This window comes from Saccopteryx bilineata, chromosome X, assembly GCF_036850765.1.
Source record: "Saccopteryx bilineata isolate mSacBil1 chromosome X, mSacBil1_pri_phased_curated, whole genome shotgun sequence".
In the NCBI taxonomy this organism is placed as follows: domain Eukaryota; kingdom Metazoa; phylum Chordata; class Mammalia; order Chiroptera; family Emballonuridae; genus Saccopteryx; species Saccopteryx bilineata.
Window position 1 is genome coordinate 101,170,274 of NC_089502.1, and position 25,588 is coordinate 101,195,861.

A 25,588-nucleotide genomic window follows, 5' to 3' on the forward strand; every position below is an offset into this window, starting at 1 on the left:
CCCCCAACAGTTGTACAACAAGCAATGGTTCTTTATCTATAGAAATTACCCCCATGGGATAGATGTCCCCAACAGTTGTACAACAAACACTGGTTATTTATAGAAATTGCCCCCTGTCCCACCCCCCTCTAAAGATCTACTAATCTTCAAAGAGTATAATATGCTGTTACAGAAATATTATTGGCATAGATAATTCCTTTGGCAAACACAGTGGGAGTCATCACGCTCTAGACACGAGGAAATGGCCAGAAATGTGCCCAGCTTCCTTCATCTGAAACCTATTGGCAGAACAGTGCCTTTTGGGAGGCTGGGGTTAAGGTTGTGGCTATAGTGCCCATGGGCAGCTTTTTGGCACATGAGGTCAAATGTAAAATAGAACCTGAAACTGGCGTCGAAAGAGGCCTTTCATCTTTTCACCCTCTCTGTACCTCTCTTGCAGTCTCTCCCTTGCCAGGACTTTACTTTCAGTGTCTCTGTCTCTTTCCCTTGGATTTCAGTTGAACACTTACTATTTTATCCTTGCTGAGTCTGTGGATAGTAGGATTCAAAGAGACTCAATTCCCCAGAGCCCTAGGACTGGAGAGTTAAAAGGGACATGTTATAGTAGCTCTTGTACTGGTTTCTCTTTATGAATCAACCACAGTACTTACCTATTACTCACTGGGGTCTGTATGAGTATTTGAAGGAAGAAGGTAGACGTCAAGACCAATAACTGTCTTTGTGGAAATCCCTTGGCCTTCTTTGCAAACTGCTATCCCTTGGAAGGCTTTTGTGGAGGGAAATGCCCAGGAACTAAGAATGGAGAACAGACTCTATATCTCAAGTTATAGTAACAGCTTTGCAGCACTATCATTAACAATGGGACTGCCATGTCAGCAGTGATGGGCATCAGTGCCTGTTAAGCAGTTCACCTTTGTCTGCCAAACTTCACTGCTTAATGTAATTTTAGGTTATTTTATTAAGATCTTTGGAAACTGTCCCTCTGTGTGCAAAAGAGCATCCTTGTGTGTTCTGATTCCAAATCTAAAATAATTTAAAGTGGGATGAGAGACAAAAATAACAGAGTTGACAGTACTTTTAGTGTGATAAAACATAGGTACAACCAATCTATTGCTGAGTAGAAAAATTGAGACTATGGCCATAGTGTCTCAGTGAATGACCACTCTTTTCCCTGGGCCTATATTTCCAAACAGCTATTCTAGCCACACATGCACACACATAAAATTTCATAATGATGGGCTAAATTTATCTCATCTCCTCAATACAGGACATCTCAACTTTCCCATTTTCTTAGAGCCTGTTTTTTTTGTTGTTTGTTTGTTTGCTTGTTTATTTTTTAAAGATGGCAGCCACAAGCTGTATTCAAAGCACGCTCCCACCTTCCTGAACCTTGGCTTGGGTAAGCCTAGCCTTCCTGAACGAAGTAGAATTCTCCACTTGGGGGAGAATGACAGGGTAACATTTTAACAGTAGTTCTGACAGCAGCATTGTATTAAGAGCATACCCAGCTCCCCACCACTCCTCCACCCCGATCAGGACACACTGCTGGCCAAGATTTTCCATTGTTTCTAAACACAATGAGGAGGAAATGGAAGTTAAGAACCAGTATTTGTAGCAGCAGCAAAGTTCCTTGGCAAATCTTTTTGGTTGAATGAGGCACCCCTGCTGCTTCAGTTAACCTCCAAGGACAGCTAGGAACTCAGCAGTAACTAGAACAGATGCTAGAGCTTGCTGGCCAAGGCTGTGCAATATGCACAGGCCCCAGTTACAAAAAAGAATAAGGAATTGAGCTGTATAGCAGGACAGAGTTTGGCCACAACTCCCTCCCTGCCATTGCCTACGTGAGGGCTTTTCCAGGATAGAAATTGGCTATCTGGTGTCAGGGCCAACCAATGGCCAGCAAACTGCAGCTTGCGAGCCACATGCGGCTCTTTGGCCACTTGAGTGTGGCTCTTCCACAAAATACCATGTACAGGTGCTACCTCGTTAAGGAATGTACCTACCTATACAGTTGAAGTTTAAAAAATTTGGCTCTCAAAAGAAATTTCACTTGTTGTACTGTTGATATTTGGCTCTGTTGACTAATGAGTTTGCCTACCACTGTAGGCAAGAGCAGCAGCATCAGTTGTGTGTCTGCCTCAGATTCTGGTTGAATCATAATTTGCTTGGGGGTAGGGGGCAGGGGCTGGCCCTGGCTGGAGCCTTCAGCTCCCATGAAGTTTGGTTCCCTGAGCCAGGCCACAGGCTGAGAAAGCAATTAGATAAAGGAGCTCCTCTTGAACTCACCTCTCCCCTTTCCTTAGTTTAGAGACTGTAGAGAAACAGGTAGACCTTGGTAAATTTCAGATTTCTTTGGTTTCAAAAAAAAATAAGTAATAAAAAATTGAACACTGGTGAGGAATGCTGAGCTCATGGTTATCCATACTTCAAAGGAAGTATAGGGCCAGGCCAGTGGGGAAGCTCTGAGTTCAAGGTGAGAACTTCTTTCTTAGAGACTTGTTAGCTGTGGTGAGAATAATAATTCAAGGCCTTGGCACCTGCTTACCTAGCCATGGTGAATTCAGGCTGTTCTGTGAAAAATATTTTCCTTCTGAGCTAACTTTTCCCTTTCTAACTCCCCTCTTCTCGACTTATTAGTTGAAAAAAGAATTAAAAAGAAAACACAATAAAACATAAAAATAAATAAAATCAAAAGGCCATTTAAAATATAACAATAAGAGCCCCTTCTCTTCCAATAAGGAAATATGTATGTAGAAGTCAGCTTTAGCAGAGCTATTCATGGCCCATAGTATAAAGCCCTTAGGGTAGGCACCTGTAATACCCAGCAATTCCAAGGCAAGATAAAACAGGAAGTAGTAGGCCCAAAGTCTTAGGTCAGGAGAAGGGCCATACTAGCTAGGGCTGAGAGTAGTCCTCTTCCCCTTCATGTAGGTGTTGGGGAAGGTGGAGATGGATCCAATTTGATTAAGTGTAGTTTCTCCTGGCAGGGCATTTGGGGATCCCAAACCTTTCCTCACATTCTGTTAAGTATAATTCCTCCTTCTCTGCTTCCCACTGCAAAACTTGAGTGAGGCCCCAAAATTCCAGTAGGTAAATGCCCTCAAGACAGCAAGAGCTCTGTGGGAAATGGCTGGGCCACAAATCTTGGGGCAGACTGGAGCCACATCAGCAGCTTCTCTCAGAGCCTTGAGAAGCTGATTATTGTGTGGGTGGGTAATGAGTATATGATGTCTCTGATGTGTCAGTACAAAGAAGAATAAAGGCACTTTGTTGGTTCTGTGTGTGGTGAGTGCTTGCTGTGCAAACTGTGGAAAAGAGAGTGTGGTTGTATGATCACACTCTGCTACAGCTTCTATTTCTTGCTTCTACTACCTAGGGTAGAAGCTTGAGGCCTCCCCAGTCTCCCAGTTGGTTGCACTGCTAGATAAGGGGCAGTAAGAGACATCAAGGTAGAGAATATGGAACAAATTGCTAACTAATTGCTATCTATTTGCTAACAAACTGCTAACAAAGATTGAAAGCACTTTCCATTGTGACTGTGCAAAGATGATGTGGGCAGTCTGCTGGTAGAATTAGAAATTGCTGGGCCCCAGGAGTAGGCTCTCCCTGAGACATTTGAGCTGCTCTTCCCCAAGCTTGATCTTCTCTTCAAGCTCTCGCTGTTCAATGATGAGAGCAGATTTCATCTTCACAAAGTGCTGATAATCTTGGAGCTGGTCTTGAGGCAGGTAGCGAGAGACCATGCCAAACACCAACTTCTCCCGTCGGTCCACGTGCTCCTTCAGCTCCTTGGCATCTGTCAACTGCCCTGTCAGCTGCTGCTTCTTTTCTATCAGCAGCAACTGGAAAAGCAGAAGACAAATTAAGGGCTGGCCATTCCAACTACCAGTCATCTGTCTAACCCAGTTCTCTACTAGTGTGCTTCCACAAAGCAACTATCTACTCTGCTAACTTATCAATCCTAAATTTCCTGCTCTAAAGTCCACCTTCATGCAACAAAAGCCTTTCTCTTTTGTAGTAGGGGGATGATATACATGACAGCAATTCTGGCCATGGGGATGTACAATCACTTTTTTGTGTGTCTCAGCTATCTTTAATTAGTGGACCACTACTGAGGTAGGAGTAGGGGAAGGCTCTGACAAAGCCAGCTCAGGCCCCTTCTATCTGGTGAACAAGCATCACTTTGACAATGTTTTCAAAATTGTTTGTGTATCTTCATGGGTATATATGTGTGCATGTATGTAGGCATGTGGGTAGGCACATGCACATGTGTGTCTTATTGTGGATTCAAATTTGTGTCTGACGACTTTCATGGGTAAATGCAATGCAGTTTTGGTTCATGAATGTATTAAGAGTGACCTAACCTATGGAAATGACAGCTTCCCAATCTCAAGTACTTGGTGAGACATCTCCTTCTAAGGAGACAGAGAGATGAAGAGAAAGAGAGAGAGAGAGGTATAATTACTGCTGCTGCTACTTCTACTACTATTACTGGCAGCTAGTACTGAGTCAGTGTTTACCCAGTTCCAAGCCCTGTGTTAGAACATTAACATGGGTTATCTAATTTAACTCTCATACCTTATGTAATAGATAGTGTGGTCACCCCATTTTTAAGAGATTGAGACAGAGTGAGGTCAAGTAAGTCACTTAGAGTCACACAACTAATTAGTGATACAGCCAGAATTTCAAGGCATTTAAAAGCCAGTGCTCACACTCTTAAATACTATACTCTACTGCCCTCCAGACTAGCCAAACTTGAAAAAGGAAGCCCCCAAAAGAAATAGATGGCATTTTCCTTCATCCACAGAGACTTCAACACTACCTTCTCCTGGTCAGCCTCTGAATCAATGCTGTTGAGAGCATTTTCTACCCGGGCCAGTCGTCCAGAAAGTGACAGCAACAGGTTAACCACTTTGTCTAGGTCCCCAATAAACAAACGGTATTTTTCAAACTCATTGGATTTGCAGACAGCTTTTAGGTTAGCTTCCACTTCCTCCCCAAGGGCAGCATTGGCATTGATGTCCTCCAGCAATCCTCTCTGGGCCTCCCGCAGGACAGAAAGTTTTCTGCCAATGCTTTCAATAAGCTGTATCTAGGAGAAACAAAGAAGAGAAGGCAAAGGATAAGGATGGGTACTGACAGAAACTGACCTGTTCTTGTAACCTATGTTTTGGGATCCTAGTAACAGATAGTAGATTTGACCCTAGTCACTTGAAAGAAAAGATACCTGAGCAAGTCACTAGCAATTCCAGGTTTCAGGACAGGTAACTTGTCTTTCATCTCTTAGACTCCCTGTCACCACCAAACTTTTTGGCACTAGAGAAAGTGGTACCCATGGGCTAATAACAAATGTAACTTAATCAAAACTTGCTGAGTGTCTGTCCAGTGGTGTAGTGGATATAGTGTCTTCCCACAGTGGTGAGGTTGCCAATTTGATCCCAGGATCACTGGCTCGAGCTCAGGGTTGCTGGATCAAGCCCAGGGTTGCCAACTCAATCCCACAGGTGCCAATTAAAGCCCTGGTCAGGGCTTGACCCTGAGGGTGCCAGCTCATCCCTGAGATCGCTGGTTTGAGCCCAGCCATGGCACATATGAGAGGCAATCAATGGTACAACTAAGTGAAACAATGAGTTGATGATTCTCTTTCTCTCTCCCCCTTTCTCCCCCCCTTTTCCCCTTCCTCTCTCTCAAAAAAATATTTGCTGAAAAAAATGAAACCAGACCACCTTCTTACATTATACACAAGAATAAATTCAAAGTGAATTAAAGATTCAAATGTCAGACTCAAAACCATAAAAATCCTAGAAGACAATACAGGCAGTAAAAACTCAGACATTTCTCATAGCAATATTTTTTCTGATATACAGTATCCTATTGGACAAGGGAAACAAAAGAAAAAATAAACAAATGGAACTACATCAAACTAAAGTTTTCGCACAATAGAAGAAACCATCAACAAAATGAAAAGACAACCCACTGAATGAGATAACAAATTCACCAATGATACATCTGATAAGGGGTTAATATCCAAAATTTACAAAGAACTCAGACAGCTCAACACTAAAAAACAAACAATCCATAAGGGATTAAGTAAAAAAAATTATATATATGTTTGTGTGTATTTATATACATACATACAACATATACATAACAGGTAGACACAGAGACACAGACAACAATGTGGTGATAGCCAGAGGGAAAGGGGGTTAGGGGATAGGTGAAAATGGGCAAAATGGGGGGAAATAGAGATAAAGAAGAGTTTTCTTGGCAATGGACACATGATGCAGTGTGCAGATGATGTTTTATTGAGTGTCACACCTGAAACTATACTTCAATATATTCAATTAAAAATAAATTTTAAAAATGGGCAAAGACCCTTAATAGATACTTCTCCAAAGAGTACATACAAATGGCCAATAGACATATGAAAAGATGTTCAACATCAATAATCAGAGAAGTGCAAATTAAAACCACAATGAGGTATTACTTCACACCTATCAGAATGGCTACCATAAGTAAATCAACAAACAACAAGTGTTGGAAAAGATGTGGAGAAAAAGAAGCCCTCATGCACTGTTGGTGAGAATGAAGATTGGTGTAGCTACTGTGCAAAACACTATGGAGTTACCTAAAAAAATTAAAAATGAAACTACCTTTTGACCCAGTGATTCTACTCCTGGGAATATATCCTAAGAAACCCAAAGCACTAATTCAAATGGGAAGAGGACCTGAACAGACACTTCTCCCAAGAAGATATACAAACGGGTAACAGATATATGAAAAAATGCTCATCTTCACTAGCTGTTGGAGAAATGCAAATCAAAACTACAGTAAGATACCGTCTCACACCTGTTATATTGGCTATTATCAACGAGAGGTAATAAGTGTTGGGGAGGCTGTGGAGAAAAAAAGGAGCCCTCATTCACTGCTGGTGGCAATTTAAACTAGTACAACCATTATGGAAAAAAAATACGGTGGTTCATCAAAAAATTAAGAACAGAACTACCATATGACCCAGCAATCCCTCTACTGGGTATCTACCCAAAAACTCAAACACATTGGTACATAAAGAAACATGCACCCCCATGTTCATCACAGCATTATTCACAGTGGCCAAGACATGGAAACAACCAAAATGTCTTGATAGAGGATTGGATAAAGATGTGGTACATATATTCAATGGAATACTACTCAGCCATAAGAAATTACCTATTGCCATTTATGACAATGTGGATGAAACTTGAGAACATTATACTGAATGAAATAAATAAATTCAAAACAGCTAAGAACTATATGATCTCACACATAGGTGGAATATAAAACTGAGACTTATGGACATAGGTAAAAGTAAAGTGGTTACCAGGAAAGGGCGATTTTGGGGAGGTGTTGGAAGAAGGGTGTAAAGAAATACAAATATACGGTGATGGAAAATTATTTGACTTTGGGCTATGGGTATACAACATAATCAACAGTTCAAATGTTATAGAAATGTTTACCTGAAACCTATGTTTTCTAATTAATCAATGTCACCCTGTTAAAGTTATTTTTTAAAAAATAAAATTAAAGGCCCTGGCCGGTTGGCTCAGTGGTAGAGCATCGGCCTGGTGTGCAGGGGTCCCGGGTTCGATTCCCGGCCAGGGCACACAGGAGAAGCGCCCATCTGCTTCTCCACCCCTCCCCCTCTCCTTCCTCTCTCTCTCTTCCCTTCCCGCAGCGAGGCTCCATTGGAGCAAGGATGGCCTGGGCGCTGGGGATGGCTCCTTGGCCTCTGCCCCAGGTGCTAGAGTGGCTCTGGTCGCAACAGAGCGACGCCTGGAGGGGCAGAGCGTCGCCCCCTGGTGGGCGTGCCGGGTGGATCCTGGTCGGGCGCATGCGGGAGTCTGTCTGACTGTCTCTCCCCGTTTCCAGCTTCAGAAAAATTAAAAAAAAAATTAAACAAGAAAAAGAAAAAGTATAGGTTTCAGGTGAACATTTCTATAATATCTGAACTGTTGATTATGTCATACATCACTTTAAATTTAATTTTCTAAAAAAAATCTTTTTTAAAAAGAAATAGAATATTCACCACTACATTCCTTGAAGCATTATTTTCAATAGCCAAGATCTGGAAACAGCCCAAGTGTCCATCAGTAGATGAGTAGATAAAAAAAGCTGTGGTACATTTACACAATGCACTACTACTCAACTGTAAAAAAGAAAGAAAACTTACCTTTTGCAACAGCATGGATAGACCTGGAGAATATTATGCTTAGTGAAATAAACCAGTCAAAGAAAGAAAAATACCATATGATTTTCACTTATATGTGGAGTCTAATGAACAAAATAAACAAAAAAACAAAATAGAAACAGACTCTTAGAGAACAGACTGATAGCTGTCAGAGGGCAGGAGACTAGGGGGGGCTTGGGTGAAAAAGGTAAAGGGATTAAGCAAAAAAAAAATATAAAAAACTTCATACACACAGACAGTAATGTGGCTATAGCCAGAGGGAAAGGGTGTGGGGAGGTAGAAGAAGGTAAATGGAGGATAAATGATGACAAAAGGATACTTGACATTGGGTGGTGAACACACACTATAATATACAGATGATGTATTATTGAATTGTACACTTGAATCATATATAATTTTATTAACCAATGTCACTCAAATAAATTCAATAATAAATAAAAATAAATACTTGCTGAGACTAATAAACAGGAACTGGAATGCTTGTGAGATCATAGATTGAAAAAGCATTGTCATCAAATATTTGCCTATTTTTTCATTATTCTCCTTCTATTCATTTAAGTACCTCCAGTGTTCTTGGCATTGTGGTACATCTTTATTCTCTCAGTTTAGCTTCTGAGGCCTTTTGGAAAATAGTCTGAGTTCTGGAGTTGCAAAGACTGTTCCTAGCTGTGTGACCTTAGGTGATGTTGTTCAGTTTGGTTCCACTTTGCCATTCTAATCTCACTCCTAAGAATCTTTCAGGATTAGCTCCTCATTCTACTCTGTGTTCATAACACTAATTCTGTGTTCCTGATTTGCTTATGCAGTTCTTCCTGCTCTTTATCTCTTCCTTCACTTTGTCTAGTCCCATTCTTTCTTCAGTCAGCTTTGCCCCAACTCCTGCTACTGAAAGCCCCTCCCCCTATAACTCTTTCTGTCATTGGTCTTTTTTTCTTTTCTGAACTCCTCAGTCTTTTAGAATTAAAAGCCAATAGTACCTGACCAGGCGGTGGTGCAGTGGATAGAGCGTCAGACTGGGATGCGGAGGACCCAGGTTCGAGACCCCGAGGTTGCCAGCTTGAGCATGGGCTCATCTGGTTTGAGCAAAAGCTCACCAGCTTGGACCCAAGGTCACTGGCTCAAGCAAGGGGTTACTCGGTCTGCTGAAGGCCCACGGTCAAGGCACATATGAGAAAGCAATCAATGAACAACTAAGGTGTCGCAACGAAAAACTGATGATTGATGCTTCTCATCTCTCTCCGTTTCTGTCTGTCTGTCTGTCCCTATCTATCCCTCTCTCTAACTCTCTGTCTCTGTAAAAAAAAATAAAATAAAATTGGTTTATAAAAAAATGCCAACAGCGTAATTTGAAGTTGTACTCTTTCTGTTTTATGTGTGTACACCTGATCCCTCACCTGCTATTGATTGTAAGTTTCTTGAGGCAAGCACTGCCTCTGTCCTCTGATTTGTCTTCCCTATAGATATAACCAGTTCTGGGACTGCACTCATAGGGAGGTGGTGTGGTAGAGTGCAGTTTTGCAGTCAGAGGTGCCTGGATTTCAATCCTACCTCCTCAAACTGTGTGACGTTGGGTGAGATACCCAGTCCTGTTGGGACTTCTGTTTCCTCATCTGTAAATCAGAAAAATGTGTCCTCTCCTCCTGCTTCTCAATTTTGTGAGGTTAAATGAAATCATAGATGTAAAATACTTAGTAATGTGTTCAGCACATTAAGCACTAATACATGCTCACTAATGCTGCTGCTGCTACTTTTGTTCTTATTACTATTACCTGGGTATTACTACTATTACGACCAATACTACTACTACTATCTGGGTTTCGGTTTGAACCCCACCTCTGCCACTAAGTAGTAGAGTGACCTTGAGCAAATAAGTCAAATTCTCTGTGCTTTAAATTTTTATTTAAAATATGGGATGACAATAGTACCTACCTTATAATGTAGTTATGAGAATTAAATGAGTTTAATACATGTTATGTGCTTAGAATAGATCTTGTATATAAGAAGTATGTGTCAATGTTTGTTTTATTATTATTCCTGTCCAGGCACCCTAGGACCAGAGCTTGTAGTTCCCTTGTAGTAGATTATTTAATGATATCCAAGGTGACCAAGACCAAGAGAGCCTACTCTGGGTTCAATGTCTGTTGTCATATTTCAGAACTGGTAAAAATTCAGATCACCATGATATTAGTCTGAAGTGTAATAGGTTTACATTTAAAGAATATTCCAAAACCCAATGGGAACGAGGGACCAATGATATGAATGTGGCAACACAATTAGAAGCCAAGAGACTTCAAGTTATATCCCTACCCTCTTCTCTCCCAAATAAAACTCAATGCCAGGGATGGGGGGTGCTGGGAGCCAAATGATCAACCTGGAAAATCACCTACCTACCCCAGCTCTTAGGTTTCATAGATCTTCCAGGATGAAAGTCGAGACAGCCCTTTATTTCTTAGCACTTGGGCTTTGGAACCTGAACTTCAACCCTGGGGAAAGTGTAGTGAATAGAGCTGTGGAATCATCACAGACCCAGCTAGAGCTGAGCTGCTTTTCTGGTACATTACAGATCAGTGTCACTCCTCACTTATCTTCCTCAGAGACAAAAACTGCTCCAGCCCACCCACAATCACTTTAAATCACTGTCTATTATTCTGTGCTTTAGCATTTCTGATAATTTCTCTCTTTGTCTGGTCAGACTTTTTATCAGGTTTGCTCCTAATAAAAAGGTCCTGAGTATGTCAAGGAACAGCCTTGCCATGATCAGGGAACATGAAATTCAAAGAAGCAGGCATCTGAATCAATAAAACTTTGATACCACCATGCTGCCAATTCTTTCCCTGACATTTTGTTTCAGATTGGAAAGTGGTGGATGGATCTCTTATAAATGGCCTTAAGCTTTCCTACAGGTCATATCCTGAATAAGAAATATGGGCAGATGACTAATTTATATTGAGTTCAGATGTTCACAGAGTGCTAAATTGGGGCCTTTGAGGTTGCCATGGAAACTCAATTGCTTTTGAAATAAAATGGCTAAGTGCAGGGAGGGCAGAATGATTCCAGGAATCTGATTAGGCAACCGGGCTAGTGGTACTTAGAGGAAGAAAAGGGGGGCTTTTGGAACAACAATGATATATCCATTTATCTAGTTAATATTTTAAAGTGATTACTGAGTATCTTTGCAAATAAATACTAAAGTTTACCAGTTTATAATTCCGCCTTTTCTTTTTAAGTCAGTCTGTTCTCTCTCCCAGAAAGTTACACAGAAAATACAATCAATGATTGCCACTGGTTAGAGCTCACTGGCAAAAACTCTGATTGTGCCCTGGGTAGCAAGTTAATTAACAAGGCTGGCTTCTTTCAGAGGATAGCCAATAAAAAGTCAGACAATTTTGACTTCAAGTCCTGGATCTACCATCTACTCTGTAACCCTGGGCAACTTAGTCCTTTCAACTTGGAAAAAGAGGATAGTGATGTCTACCTTGTAGAGTTGTTTTAAGGACTAGAAAGACACTGCATTGATGATTATGATTACCACTACCATAATTACTGTCATTGATCAGATTGGAAAAGAGATTGGAGTGGCATTTGTGAGAAACCCAGAGAAGCTATTTGATTTCTACACTGAAAATACAGAAATGTACCAAGATTATCTAAAGAGCCTATAGGGCAGAGCAACCTTCAGACACTCAAGCTAAATACTGAAAATCTCTAAGGCATATGAAAAAAATTCACCTTTTTTTGAGCCAGTTCATGGTCAACTTCCTCCTCTCCTAGGGCAATCTCTGCCATTTCAGGTTGGTCTTTCAACTTGTTCAACAGCTCTGCTTTGGCCACAGAAATATTGTAATAAGCTGAGTAAGAGGTAGGGATCCCTGGGCCCCCCTGAGGAGGTGAGAAGTGCAGAAATTCTTGTCTGTGGGAACAAAGAATGACCATTTGAGCACCTCTTTTGAGAGGATGCTGACTTTTCTGCTTCTTAGTTTCCCTATTTGTAATACAATAGGACCCTGCTTCACCAAGGAGTTGTAAAATAAGGAAATACTGGGCCAGGAAGTACTGTTCAAATGTAAACAGACCATATAAAGGTTATTTAGAAGCCAAGTCAAGGCCAATTTTAAGAAGCTAAAAAACTATTTCCTTGTCCCTGACTTCTGCAGCTACAGGGACTTCTATTGAAATAATTTGGTTTGTTCATTGACACCCCACTAAAATCCAGAAAAACTGACAGGCCCCTTAGTTCATGACGCCAGTATATGGATCCCAAGGGAGGGACTAGAAGTAGGAATGTATCTGAGAAGTTAGCCATTTGTCATCTAAGCTTGTTGGCTTCTCTCGGACCTATCCTGGGCCCCGCCTACCCAAGCTCTATCTAGTCTGCTTGCTTACAAAGGAACCCTGTGGCTTTCCTAGACACTATAATTATTTCTTCTTTCCCAGTGGTACAACTCCTGCTTGAAATAGCCCTTCCACTGCAGATCTCCTGCAGCAAAAAGGTCACCCATGACCTCAGCAGCAGTCACCATGTTGGAGGCTAAGATTAGCACCCCTGCCAGGGACTTGTTACAGCCTACCACTTCTCTCATGAGATCTTCTAAGACTGCCTGCTATGGAGCAGACTTTCGGCCTGAGATGGAATAGTATCTCTTCACTTCTGTTATATCCCCAATGGCCCCAGCTTCCTCCATAGTTGCAGAATAAAATGGGGGGACAATTGAACCAGTGGCACCCAGGGGCTTGACAAGTGTAGCAGCAGACCCTGTTGTCTTGGGTTCACTGAAGCCCACAGGGCTGAAGTGCTGCTTCTCGGAGCCCCAGCCCATGAAAGAGAACTGCTCTTCAGGAAAGAAGTAGCTCTGGCTCCATGCTGGCTTCGGTTTGGAGTCTTCTGCCATCAATGCTTCTGGTCTGGCATGAGAAAGAAAACAAACAAAAAAGAATTCTTCAGTGTCAGGCTTCAGGGACAGAGGTGCATATAATTCCACCCACAATTTATGCAAGGCCAAGGCCCAACCCCTCTTCATTCTTGTTGCCTACCAGCTACCCCCACCTTCCACCTGTCTGCGTCACTGCCTCTTTGCTAACCTCTAGCTTTTTGAAAGGAAAAATAAGAGAAACTCATTATTCATGTTTGCAGCTATTTGCAGCTCTTAGATAAAGGTCAGAAATAATGGTTAAAATGCTCTACAGCTATTTACTGATTCATGCTATGCTGTCTATAATTCATCACACAAAAGAAACTTAAGCATTCCAACATTCTTCATCCTAGGTATTCATTTCACAAGTACATTTTTAAGCAAATAATACTGATAAAAGAACACTACTAGCTAACATCACACCATGCTTACTATGTCCTATAACTTGTCCTAAGATGTGTATTTGTATTGGGGGGGGGCTGTAGATACAGATATAAAATTCAATGCTCATGACACCCATTTTACAGATAAGAATCATGAGGCATTGAGATGTAAAGTAACTTTCCCAAGGTCACCAGACAGTAAATGACAGAAATTTAGACCTAGGTGACCTAACTCCAGAATCTGTGCTTTTAGTCACTATGCTATACTCCCAAAGGGACAACTTGGCATCATATAAAACCCTGCATGTAAAGAATTTTCTGACTGAACTTTATCTATGTTAGCAGAGAAAAGATAACATTCTGGAAGGCATATGAATGAATGGGACAGAGAATTCCTATCTATAAGAAAAGACTTAGGTTATATTTTGAGTGTTCTGAGTCAGAAAGTGCTGAAGGAAAGTATGGAATTAAAAATTAGGATGTGGCTGTATGTCAGTTATATCTCAATAAAACTTGAAAAAAATAAAAATAAATTTTAAAAGGATGTGCTAATTAGAGACACAGTTTACTAGCAGATGGAGCCCTCTGTCACATTATAGTGCATTATATTATAGGTACTATCTTTGAAGGCTCCTTTCCTCATAATTTCCATTAATAGGGCAGAAGTTATGGGAGATCTGAGAACACAATCTTAATCTGATAATGGACTTTGGAACCAAAATCAGATTTCTTCTATAGAGTACTGAAAGGAAATGCAGAGTCCATAAAGCAAACATACCTGCACCTGAGTCAGTGTTATTAGACTTGTGCAATTCTTGATAATTCCACTAACCTGCTTCTAAATGAATCCCAGAGTTTTGTAACTGAATAGTATGTGGGTTACAGAGATAATCTGGGTTAATTAGGCTGAAGTTAGGATGACTTTTCTTTCCTTCCTTCCTTCCTTCCTTCCTTCCTTCCTTCCTTCCTTCCTTCCTTCCTTCCTTCCTTCTTTCCTTTCTTCCTCCTTCTCTCCCTCTCCCTCTCTCTCTCTCTTTTTCTTCCTTCCTTCCTTTCTTTTGAGTATTTGCCCCTAACATAATTCTCCCTTACAAACTCTTAAAGTTGCTTCATTCTAGTTAGAACCCTATACTCTCTGAGGATCTAGAAAAGGTTCTTTTTGAGGATTCCAGAGATCCTGGGATGATGTAATGGGCACAGTGAGCCAGATTACCTGTAACTTTCTTCAAGTTACTTCATCTCTCTGTGCTTCACTTTTTCATCTAAAAAAATGTAGGAGAAGCCCTGGCCGGTTGGCTCAGTGGTAGAGCGTCGGCCTGGTGTGCAGAAGTCCCGGGTTCGATTCCCGGCCAGGGCACACAGGAGAAGCGCCCATCTGCTTCTCCACCCCTCCCCCTCTCCTTCCTCTCTGTCTCTCTCTTCCCCTCCCGCAGCGAGGCTCCATTGGAGCAAAGATGGCCCGGGCGCTGGGGATGGCTCCTTGGCCTCTGCCCCAGGTGCTAGAGTGGCTCTGGTCGCGACAGAGCGACGCCCCGGAGGGGCAGAGCATTGCCCCCTGGTGGGCAGAGCATCGCCCCTTGGTGGGCGTGCCGGGTGGATCCCGGTCGGGCTCATGCGGGAGTCTGTCTGACTGTCTCTCCCCGTTTCCAGCTTCACAAAAATACAAAAAAAAAAAAAATGTAGGAGACTAATGGTATCTATTTCATAGGTTTGTTGTGGAAATTAAATCAATCAATACATGAAAGTGCTTAAAACAATACTTGGCACATGGTAAGCAAGCAAAAACATTAGCCATGTTGGTAATGATGCTGTTCCTTAAGTTGCCATCAGTCAAAGAAGCATCTAAAATTGACATTTTGCAGCCACAAACCAGGGTTGTATGCAACCAAATGCTTCCCTTTGTATCTCATAGTCATTAAAAAAATCTCTGAAACAAGTTACAAAATCTCTAATCATAATTTCCTTCTCTCTGGCCAAGATGCCAACAGAAATAAAGGCACATAAAGAGAAGGACTAGGAGGCTGACAGGGGTACTGTAACTACTACTGCCCATACACTTTGCCCTATAGAAGATGGGAGGGGCTCATAAAGGTCTGGCCTACTAGAAGGACAAGATCTCTTTGAGACTAGGATAGCAAAATAAACATGGATTTGGGAGTCAGACAGATCTGGTTTTCAATCTTTGCTGTACAGTTCTGACTTATTCAGTCCCTTATTTTGTTCAATTTTAGTTTTCTCATTTCTCAAGTAGAAATTATAATGGCCTTTAACGGCTCTTTGGAGAATTAAATGAACTAATGGATATAAAATGACTAGCAGTGTCTAGCACATAGCAAATGCTTAATATATGTTCATTCATTCATTTATTTATTCTTTCTTCTAAATATTAAGTGTATATTATGTGCTAGGTTACCTTCCCTTCTCCCTTCTATGATAAGTAACAATCACAGTCACTTTCCACATAATGTTTTCAATTACAATAAGAATGCTCCCCAGCTAGATGGACAATTTGAGAAGCAGCCACTAGGTGTCTGATAAGAGATTCCCACAGTGTCTGAGAGACAGGCCCTGTAAGTGCCTGTCAGTAAAAGACATGATAACAAGGTACTTCTAATAGCAACAAGTCTCAGGCAGGTTCTTCTGATAAAGGGATTTAAAGAAAGCACTTAGATAGAAACCTGTCCCCCACCTTCAATCCCAGCAGAGAGTGGGCTGAGCTTTCCACAGGACTTTCAAAGCTAAAAGCCAAAGCTCTTTTGCTTTGAAGCAAAGAGGACAACCATGCACTGAAGGGGACATATATGAGCATTGGCACAGTTAAAAGAACAGACACCGGCAGTCATGCGGCCAGACTGCACTACTGCTTTGGCCTCCATGCCCAGGCAGCACACCCTGTCAACTACCATGTGTTGCTTGCTGAAGCAAATGCAAAGAGATAGGTAAAACAAGGGTGTGGGTAGTGAAGAACATGAAAGAGGAAAAAGAATATTCTTATCTCTTATAAGGAATGATCAGGGCATAAAGTACCCAACTCCAGGAACAATTTTGATGCGAGGGTGTTAGAAGCCCAGGCAGGTACTAGAACAAAGGCGGGTCAGGCTGTGACCTGGTCTCTCATTCTGAACAGCAAGCATAAGATAGTCAGAGAAAGGCAAGTATCATATGATTTCATTCGTATGTGCAATCTAATAAAAAATTAACAAACAAAATAGAAAAGGACTCATATATAGAGAGCTGTTAGGGGACTGGGTGGGGTAAGGGAGGTAGAGAGATAAAGCAAAATAGGACCAAAAAAAAAAAAAAAAAAAGGAAAAAAACTGCCTGACCAGGCGGTGGCACAGTGGATAGAGTGTTGGACTGGGATGTAAAGGACCCAGATTCGAGACCCTGAGGTCGCCAGCTTGAGTGCGGGCTCATCTGGTTTCAGCAAAAAGCTCACTAGCTTGGACCCAAGGTCGTTGGCTCCAGCGAGGGGTTACTCGGTTTGCTGAAGGCCCGTGGTCAAGGCACATATGAGAAAGCAATCAATGAACAATTAATGTGTTGCAATGCGCAACAAAAAACTAATGATTGATGTTTCTCATGTCTCCATTACTGTCTGTCCGTCCCTGTCTATCCCTCTCTCTGACCCTGTCTCTGTAAAAAAAAAAAAAAAGGAAAAAACTTATGGACACAAACAATAGTGTGGCAGTTGCCAGGGGTAGAGGGAGATAGAGGAAGGTATAGGGGTGATAAATGGTGACGAAGAGTTGACTTGGGTGGCGGGTTGTGAAGACACAATATGGTATCCAGAGATATGTTGTAAAATTGGGCACCTGAAGCCTGAATAAATATGTTCACCCTAATAAAATTCAATTAAAAGAAAAAAGAAAGAAAAGAAAAGGTAGAAAAGGGCCTGAGCCAGGCTTCAGGGAAAAGTAAAGATTTAATGCCTTCTGGCTCATGGACTGAAGCACACCTTATTTAAAGACAAACTGGAAAATAATAAATATATTTTGATAGTGATATTTAAGAATAAGAACATGAACAACTATCCTGACCTGTGGTGGTGCTGTGGACAAAGCATTGACCTGGAATGTTGAGGTTGCTGGTACAAAACCCCATACTTGTCTGGTCAAGGCACATATGAGAAGCAACTACTATAAGTTAATGCTTCCTACTCCTCTCTTACTGTCTCCCTTCTCCTCTCTATAAAATCAATAAATAAAATCTTTAAAAAAATGAACAACTATAATTTACTGAGCACTTATTATATATTAAACATTGGGCTATTTTCTTTACATATATTAATTTCACTGTCACAAGAACCCTGTGGAATAGGTATCATCATGCCCATTTTCCATGTGAGAAAACTGAGGCTGGTAACAGACCAAGGTCACACAACTGGTACATGGTGAAGGTAGAATTCAAACTAATGCTACCTGCTTTTTTGGGAACCTAATGTCTTTCATAAGCACCTACTTGGAGGGATCAGTGGTCTCTCGCTCCGATGTCCTCCAAAGTTGACCAATGCCATAATAGCAAGGGGGCTGAACCTTCTCAGGTTGAGATCCCACGTGGCCCCTTAGTGGAGGCAGGAAGTCACTGGAATGGAGAGCAAAAGACTCCTGCTCTGCTGGGATGCTTTGTGTGCCCTGCCTTGAGACCTCCAGGTGACCAAAGCCCAGGGGTTGCGGCTGCTCCAGGATTTCCTCAGTATTGAGAGCACAGGAACCTGTGGTTTCTGAACTGAAATATTGGGGTGGCAAATCCTCTCCCTCTCTTCCCTCCTCCCCCTCTTCCTCCTCTTCTACCCTTTCCTCTTCTTCTTCCTCTTCTTCCTCCTCTTCTTCCTCCTCCTCTTGCTGCTGTGGTTGCTGCTGTTGCTGCTGCTGTTGCTGCTGTTGGGCCGCACGGAAGAGCCTGTATTTCTCCCAGTTGGGAGGAGGAGGACGAGGAGGAGGAAAGGTCTTCTTCCTGGATCCTAGAGGATCCAACTGGGTTTCATCAACTTTGGTAAAGAGATCCCTCCTATGCTGCCCCCAGGCCCGGGAGCCCTGGGGCTCCAAGCTGATATGGCTCTCAGAGAAGGCACGGCTGCGCAGCGGGTAGGGCATGGAGGCCATGGAGCTCCCCTCCTCATAAACTGAAGTTTCCTCCGTTTTTTTCAAAGAGGGCTTGAAATCTCCAAGGAGGTCAAGAGAAGAGATTGCTCGGTAGCTTGACAAGTCTAGTGTTGAGTTCTCAAGGCAAGGATGGAAGGGGGCTGCCCATGAAAAGCCAGCCTTGGAATGAGCTATTTCCCTGCAAAAGAGCACATAGTGATTGTGTAAAACACGTAAGTTGCAGATGATTTCATATTTTTTATGACATCATTTCTGTAAAATTTAAAATGGCCATAAAACAATGCAATCTATATAATAAATGTAATAATAGTAATATTTAATATTGATAGCTAAAACTTACTGTGTATGTACTAGATACCAGCACTGTTTTAGGTGTTTTAACATATTTGATCATGTCTTAACATATTTGATCCTCAAAATAACCCTATTAAGTTTCTATTATTGTGCAAATAAATAAATTCTATTACTGGATAAAGAAGATGTGGCACATATACACTATGGAATACTACTCAGCCATAAGAAATGATGACATCAGATCATTTACAGGAAAATGGTGGGACCTTGATAACATTTTATGGAGTGAAATAAGTAAATCAGAAAAAAACAAGAACTACATGATTCCATACATTGGTGGAACATAGAAACGAGACTAAGAGACATGGACAAGAGTGTGGTGGTTACCAGGGGTGGGGGGAGGGAGGACGCGGGAGGGAAGGAGGGAGAGGGTTAGGGGGAGGGGGAGGGGCACAAAGAAAACTAGATAGAGGGTGACGGAGGACAATCTGACTCTAGGCGAGGGGTATGCAACATAATTTAATGACAAGATAACCTAGACATGTTTTCTTTAAATATATGTACCCTGATTTATTAATGTCATCCCATTAACATTAATAAAAATTTATTTTTAAAAAAAGTTTCTATTATTGTTGTCCTATTTTTATACCTGAGGAAACTGAAGCATGGGCAGGTTAAGTAACTTGCTGGGGGTTATAAAGCCAGTAAGTGGCAGAGCTACGGTTTGAACCAGGACAGTTTATCTTTTATTTGTTGTTGTTGTCATTGTATTTTTCTGAAGTTAGAAGCGGGGAGGCAGTCAGACAGACTCCCGCATGCACCCAGCTGGGATCCACCTGGCATGCCCACCAGGGGGCGATGCTCTGCCCATCTGGGGCATTGCTCTGTTGCAGCCAGAGCCATTCTAGTGCCTGAGGCAGAGGCCATAGAGCCATCCTCAGCACTTGGGCCAACTTTGCTCCAGTGGAGCCTTGGCTTTGGGAGGGGAAGAGAGAGATAGAGAGGAAGGAGAGGGGGAGGGGTGGAGAAGCAGATGGGTACTTCTCCTGTGTGCCCTGATAGGGAATCAAACCCTGGACTTCACATGCTAGGCTGACGCTGTACCGCTGAGCCACCTGGCCAGGGCCCAGGACAGTCTATCTTATATCCACCTCAGTCTGTTTGTAGCTCTCAGATAGAATGTGCTATAGCACATTAGGCTTACAATTTTGGTTATCTCGCTTCCTCTGGGTGGGTTTTTTTTGTTGTTGTTTGTTTGTTTGTTTGTTTTGTGTGTGTGTGACAGAGGCAGAGAGAAAGAGAGAGAGAGGGACAGATGGGAACAGACAGAGAGGAAGGGAGACAGATGAAAAGCATCAATTTTTTGTTGAGGCCCATTTAGTTGTTTATTGACTGCTTTATGATATATGCCTTGACCAGGGTCTATAGCAGACCAAGTGACCCCTTGCTCAAGCCAGTGACCTTTGGGCTCAAGCCAGCAATCATGGGATCATGTCTATGATTCCACGCTCAAGCCAGGGACCCTGCACTCAAGCTGGTGAGCCCACACGTAAGCTGGATGAGCCTGAACTCAAGCCGGTGACCTTGAGGTTTCAAACCTGGGTCCTCTGCATCCCAGTCTGATGCTCTATCCACTGTACCACCAACTGGTCAGGCTGTTTTTGTTTTAATTATGAAAAATTAAAATATTTACAAGCATACAAAGATTGCTAAGATAAATATTCATGTTGCCACCTACTGCTCAGAATAAGCATTTCTTAATACTTTGCCATTTATTGGATGCTTCATGAATTTTTTAAGAAATAAAAAAATATTTTTGTTTTACTCCCCACTTCCATCTCCCTGTTGCCTCTCTGGATGAAGGCTATATCATGAATTTGGCATGTGTACATTCTGTCAATGTCTTTATACTTTTAAGAAAAAAATCAAGCAGGACATTTACAAATATCTGCTATTTTAGATTTAAAATACTTCTTATAATGCTATTCCAGTTAAAATTCTCAGTAGGAATTTTTAACTATAGAATTTTTTATTAGCTTGTAAAATAAAGCAGGATAGAATATTAGAGAGTATTTGGTACAGAAAAAATGTGGGGTGAGTAAAAGATTAAGCATATTATAAAGAAATTATAATGAATACAGTGTGTTACTGATTAGTGGAATGAAATGGAAAGTCCAGAATAATATGAAACTATTAAAATGTCATATGTAATTAACCTTCCATAATAAGGAGATAAAGAAAGATCATTTAATAAACTTTTTTCTTAAAATAACTGCAGAGCAATGTTACCTGGATCTGTACCATGATACATATCAAAATAGTTCCAGATTCAAGAGTTAAGGGTGTATGTGTATAGAATTTAAATATATATGTTATATGTGTATATAAGTATATATAATATACCTATGAGAAAGAAAACTATCAAAATGAAAAAGACTATCACTTGCAAGGAGAAATAAGATTCTCATCTTATAGTTAACAATACTGCCTGACCCAGTAGTGGCGCAGTGGATACAGCGTTGGACTGGGATGTGGAGGACCCAGGTTCGAAACCCCAAGGTCACCAGCTTGAGTGCGGGCTCATCTGGTTTGAGCAAGACTCACCAGCTTGAGCCCAAGGTCACTGGCTTGAACAAGGGGTCACTCTCTCTGCTGTAGCCCCACTGCCTCTGGGTCAAGGCACATAAGAGAAAGCAATCAATGAACAACTAAGGTGTCGCAACAAAAAATTGATGCTTCTCATCTCTCTCCCTTCCTGTCTGTCTGTCCCTATGTGTCCCTCTCTCTGTCTCTCTGTCTCTGTCACAAAAGAAAACAAAAGAAAAAAGATTCTCATCTTATAAACAATAGAAGAAAATATCCAAGGAAAAGGAGTCCAGGTTTATTTAAATATGTATAAAATATGTATAACAAGTCAAACTTCTACAAAATAGTCACCAAAGTCAGAGAACATCTATTTACCTTAAACTATAAAGGGTTAAGACCACTAAGCCAAAAGATCGGCTTTCCTGCCATAGCCTGTGAGTAATCAGCATCATTCTAAGTACTGCCTAGTGACAGGAAATTCCAGCAGTTCAATTAAATCATCAGACAGAGTATTCATTCAATAGTCACGATGAAGACCAAGCATATTTCTTTAATAATATACATAATAGTAGCCAACCTCAGATAGAATGGAAAGCAAAATATCGTTTATTCCCCTCATTTCCAGTCCCCATCCTAGCTAATTCATCACTCCCATGGGTCAGAAATTTATATCCACACATTCCCCAATCTCTTCTCATTTAGGCCTTGGCCCATCTAGAGCTCCTTTAGATGAAAACAACCCCTTGTGTGCAAACTGTTTCACCCAATGTTTTCCTCTCATGAAACAAACAAACAAGATGGTGAATGGAAAGTAAAAGGATGACAAATGCTATCAGGCAGTGAGGAGTATCCTGACCACTTTATCTAAAATAGAGATGACTTATCCTTAATTATCCTTTTTTTATTTTGTCTTTTCTCAGAGTATACATCACCACCTGATATTATGTCACATACCTATTCTTACTTGTTTATTTTGTTCTCCACTCTCTAACTAAAATGTAAGCCCCACAGTGGCAGGGATCTTGTATGTCTCATTTGTCTGGTATCTAGTGCCTGGCACACAGTAAGTATTTAATAAATATTTGTTTAATAAATGAGTTAATGCCAAAAATGCAAGGGCCATGATAGTCATATCATTAAAAAGTTGAATTAGCCTGATCAGATGGTGGCCTAACTGATAGACAATCGGCCTGGGATGCTGAGTACCCAAGTTTGAAACCCAAAGGTCATTAGCACGGGCCTATCTGACTTGAGTGCAGGCTCACCAGCGTGAGTGTGGGATCATAGGCGTGACCCACTGGTTTGGGCTCAAAGGTCACTGGCTTGAAGCCAATGTCACTGGCTTGAGCAAGGGGTCATTGGTTCTGCTAGAAGCCCCCTAGTCAAGGCACATATGAGAAAACAAATAATGAACAACTAAGGTGCTTCTCATCTCTCACCCTTCCTGTCTGGTACTGCTTGTCCCCTCCCTCTCTTTCTAAAAAAAAAAAAAAATTGAATTAAAGGTAAAGAGCAATAAACAAGACAAAGAAAGGCACTATAATATTAATAATTAGAACATATGATGAAGACCTAAATATTCTGAATCTTTATGTACCAAATAACAGAACATCAAATTTTCTTTTACCTCTTTTTTTTTTAAAGATTTTTATTTATTCATTTTTTTTAGAGAAGGAGGAGAGAGAGGAGGGGGAGGAGCAGGAAGCATCAAATCCTATATGTGCCTTGACTGAGCAAGCCCAGGGTTTCGAACCGGCAACCTCAGCATTTCCAGGTCGACACTTTATCCACTGCGCCACCACAAGTCAGGCAGAACATCAAATTTTCTAAAGCAAAGCAAGGAGATATAAAGTACAGCATAGGGAACATAATCAATAATATTGTATTAACTCTGTATGATGTCAGGTGGGTAACTAGACTTATCTAGGTGAGCACTTCGTAAGTGATAGAAATGTCTAATCACTATGTTGTATACCTGACAGTAGTATAATAGTGTATGACAACTGAAGCTTAAAATAAAAATTTAAAAATTTATGAAAAAAAGTCTATAGGCAATGCAAAGGTAGAAAAAAGCAGAAAGAAAATATAAGGCTTTCAGCTAATGACAGATTTGAGTCAAAAACTAAGATAATGGAAAAATCTAAATTTATTTCTACAATAAAAACAGACTCTACATTTTAAAGGACCCATTGAACATTTTTCAAATTGACTGTATATTAAGCTAAAAAGTGGAAATAGTACAGAGTACAGCATCTAATCACAATACAATAAAACAAAATTAATAACAAAAATTAAAAACAAAAACTTCTAGCATAGAATGTAAAGAAGAAAAATATTCACTCCAGCCAAAGAGGAGATCTAATCTAAGACTGTAGAATACCTAGAAAATAACAACAATTATAATATGAGAAGTTAAAGGATATGGTTGATTAAAGCAATGGTTAAAGGAAAAATTATAGCCTTAAATATTTGTATCAATACCTAGGAACAAATTAAAATAAATGATTAACCACTCAAGAAAAGAAGTTAAGAGCCACAAAAATAGATCTAAGCATAGCAGAAAGAAAACTAATAGCACCAATCAATACACTGGAAAACAAATGATAGAAAAAATAATTAAAGCTGAAAGCTAGTTCTTTAAGAGAAAATTAAAGTAAGACTGATAAACTATTTGCTAATTAAAAAACCCAAATACACAAAATTAGAAGAATGAGAATATCTAAATCCACCAATTATCACAGACAAAAATGCTGAAAAATTTGACCAAAAATAAAAAGCACACTCACATGGTCTTATGTTATTGCTAACCTTTAAGAAATAGACAACCTCAATGCTATTTACATAGACTCTGGAATCTAGAGTATAGAGGGATAAATAAAGAATCCTGAAGAATGTCAATATCAAAACCCAACAACTAGAAGATACATATCAAAAAACTAAAGGCCATTCTCATATAAGAATAGTAATGTATTTTTGCATTTAAAAACATAAATATTAGGACATTATTACATATAAGGAATTTATTAATAAACTACAAGCATATACTGAAGGCACATGCAAAAAGTTCTTTATGAGAAGTGTACATGATCTAAAAAGTTGGAAATCATTGATTTAGGATGGTCATTCATAATCAAAGTGGCTCCTGGTCAGAATTGCCTGAAAAAGTTATTTAAAATACAAATTCATGGGCCTCAGCCCCCGAAACTGGAACTTAGTACATCTGGTGGGGTCCAGAAATTTGCATTTTTAAACATTGGTCCAAGGAATTTTAATAAAAGTGGCACAGGGACCATACTATAGAAACAAAGGTTCATGGTAAAAAGGATGTGTGAATGTTGTGGTTTGGGGGTGGCAATTTGAAGGCAGAGTTATTTGTTCCAGTTAGATTGGTTCCCAGTCCATACAGCCTGTCTTCCACCCCTCGCCACAGACATTCCCACTTTCCATACCTGACTTTCTCCCCCTTCCCCATCTTCATCTCCATTCTCAATCATATAAATTGCAGGCAGAGACAGCAACATCTCCAAAAGCCTTATTTGGGCCAATGTCCTTCAGCTGTGGTAAGAAGAACCTTGCTTCATGACAGTAATCAAATTTAACACTCTTTCCTCTTCCCTAGCCAGAGCATAGGAAAAGCAATAGAGCAGAGTGGAAAGAATACATTTTCAGAAACACTTGTGTCTTTTAAGTTTTAGTAAAATTTTAAATCTGGCTCTATAACCTATAACAAGGCTCTATAACAAGCTGTATAACCTTGAGCAAAGTATTTAATTTACCTTAGTTTCAGTAAAATGTCTATCTTACAAAATTGTTGTGAGAATTAACTATATAAAAAAGGACCTAGCAACAGAGAACAGACTGACAGTTGTCAGAGGGGAGGGGGTTGGGGGCTGGGTAAAAAATGGTGAAGAGATTAAGCCAAAAAAAAAAAGCAAACAAAACAACAACAACCCTCATAGACACAGACAGCAAGAGGGAAAGGGGATGGGGGAGGTAGAAGAGAGTATGGGGGGATAAATGGTGATGGAAGGAGACGACTTAAGGTGGTGGACACACAATTCAATATACAGAAGATGTATTAAA

At 40.7% G+C, this 25,588-nt stretch overlaps 1 protein-coding gene across 3 annotated transcripts in view; it reads right to left on the reverse strand.

The window, feature by feature from the left end:
* Window positions 1–361: 361 nt before the first annotated feature.
* The window catches only part of SHROOM4 (shroom family member 4), a 284,416-nt gene continuing 259,189 nt past the window's right edge, over window positions 362–25,588 (reverse strand). For all 3 annotated transcript variants that reach the window (XM_066248792.1, XM_066248794.1, XM_066248793.1), the window contains 5 exons: window positions 17,982–18,803; window positions 12,980–13,129; window positions 11,957–12,137; window positions 4,823–5,092; window positions 362–3,842 (listed from right to left, as the gene is read on the reverse strand). In XM_066248792.1, the coding sequence (XP_066104889.1) occupies window positions 3,573–3,842; window positions 4,823–5,092; window positions 11,957–12,137; window positions 12,980–13,129; window positions 17,982–18,803 (1,693 nt within the window). In that variant the 3' untranslated portion in view covers window positions 362–3,572. The remainder of the gene's footprint in view (window positions 3,843–4,822; window positions 5,093–11,956; window positions 12,138–12,979; window positions 13,130–17,981; window positions 18,804–25,588) is intronic.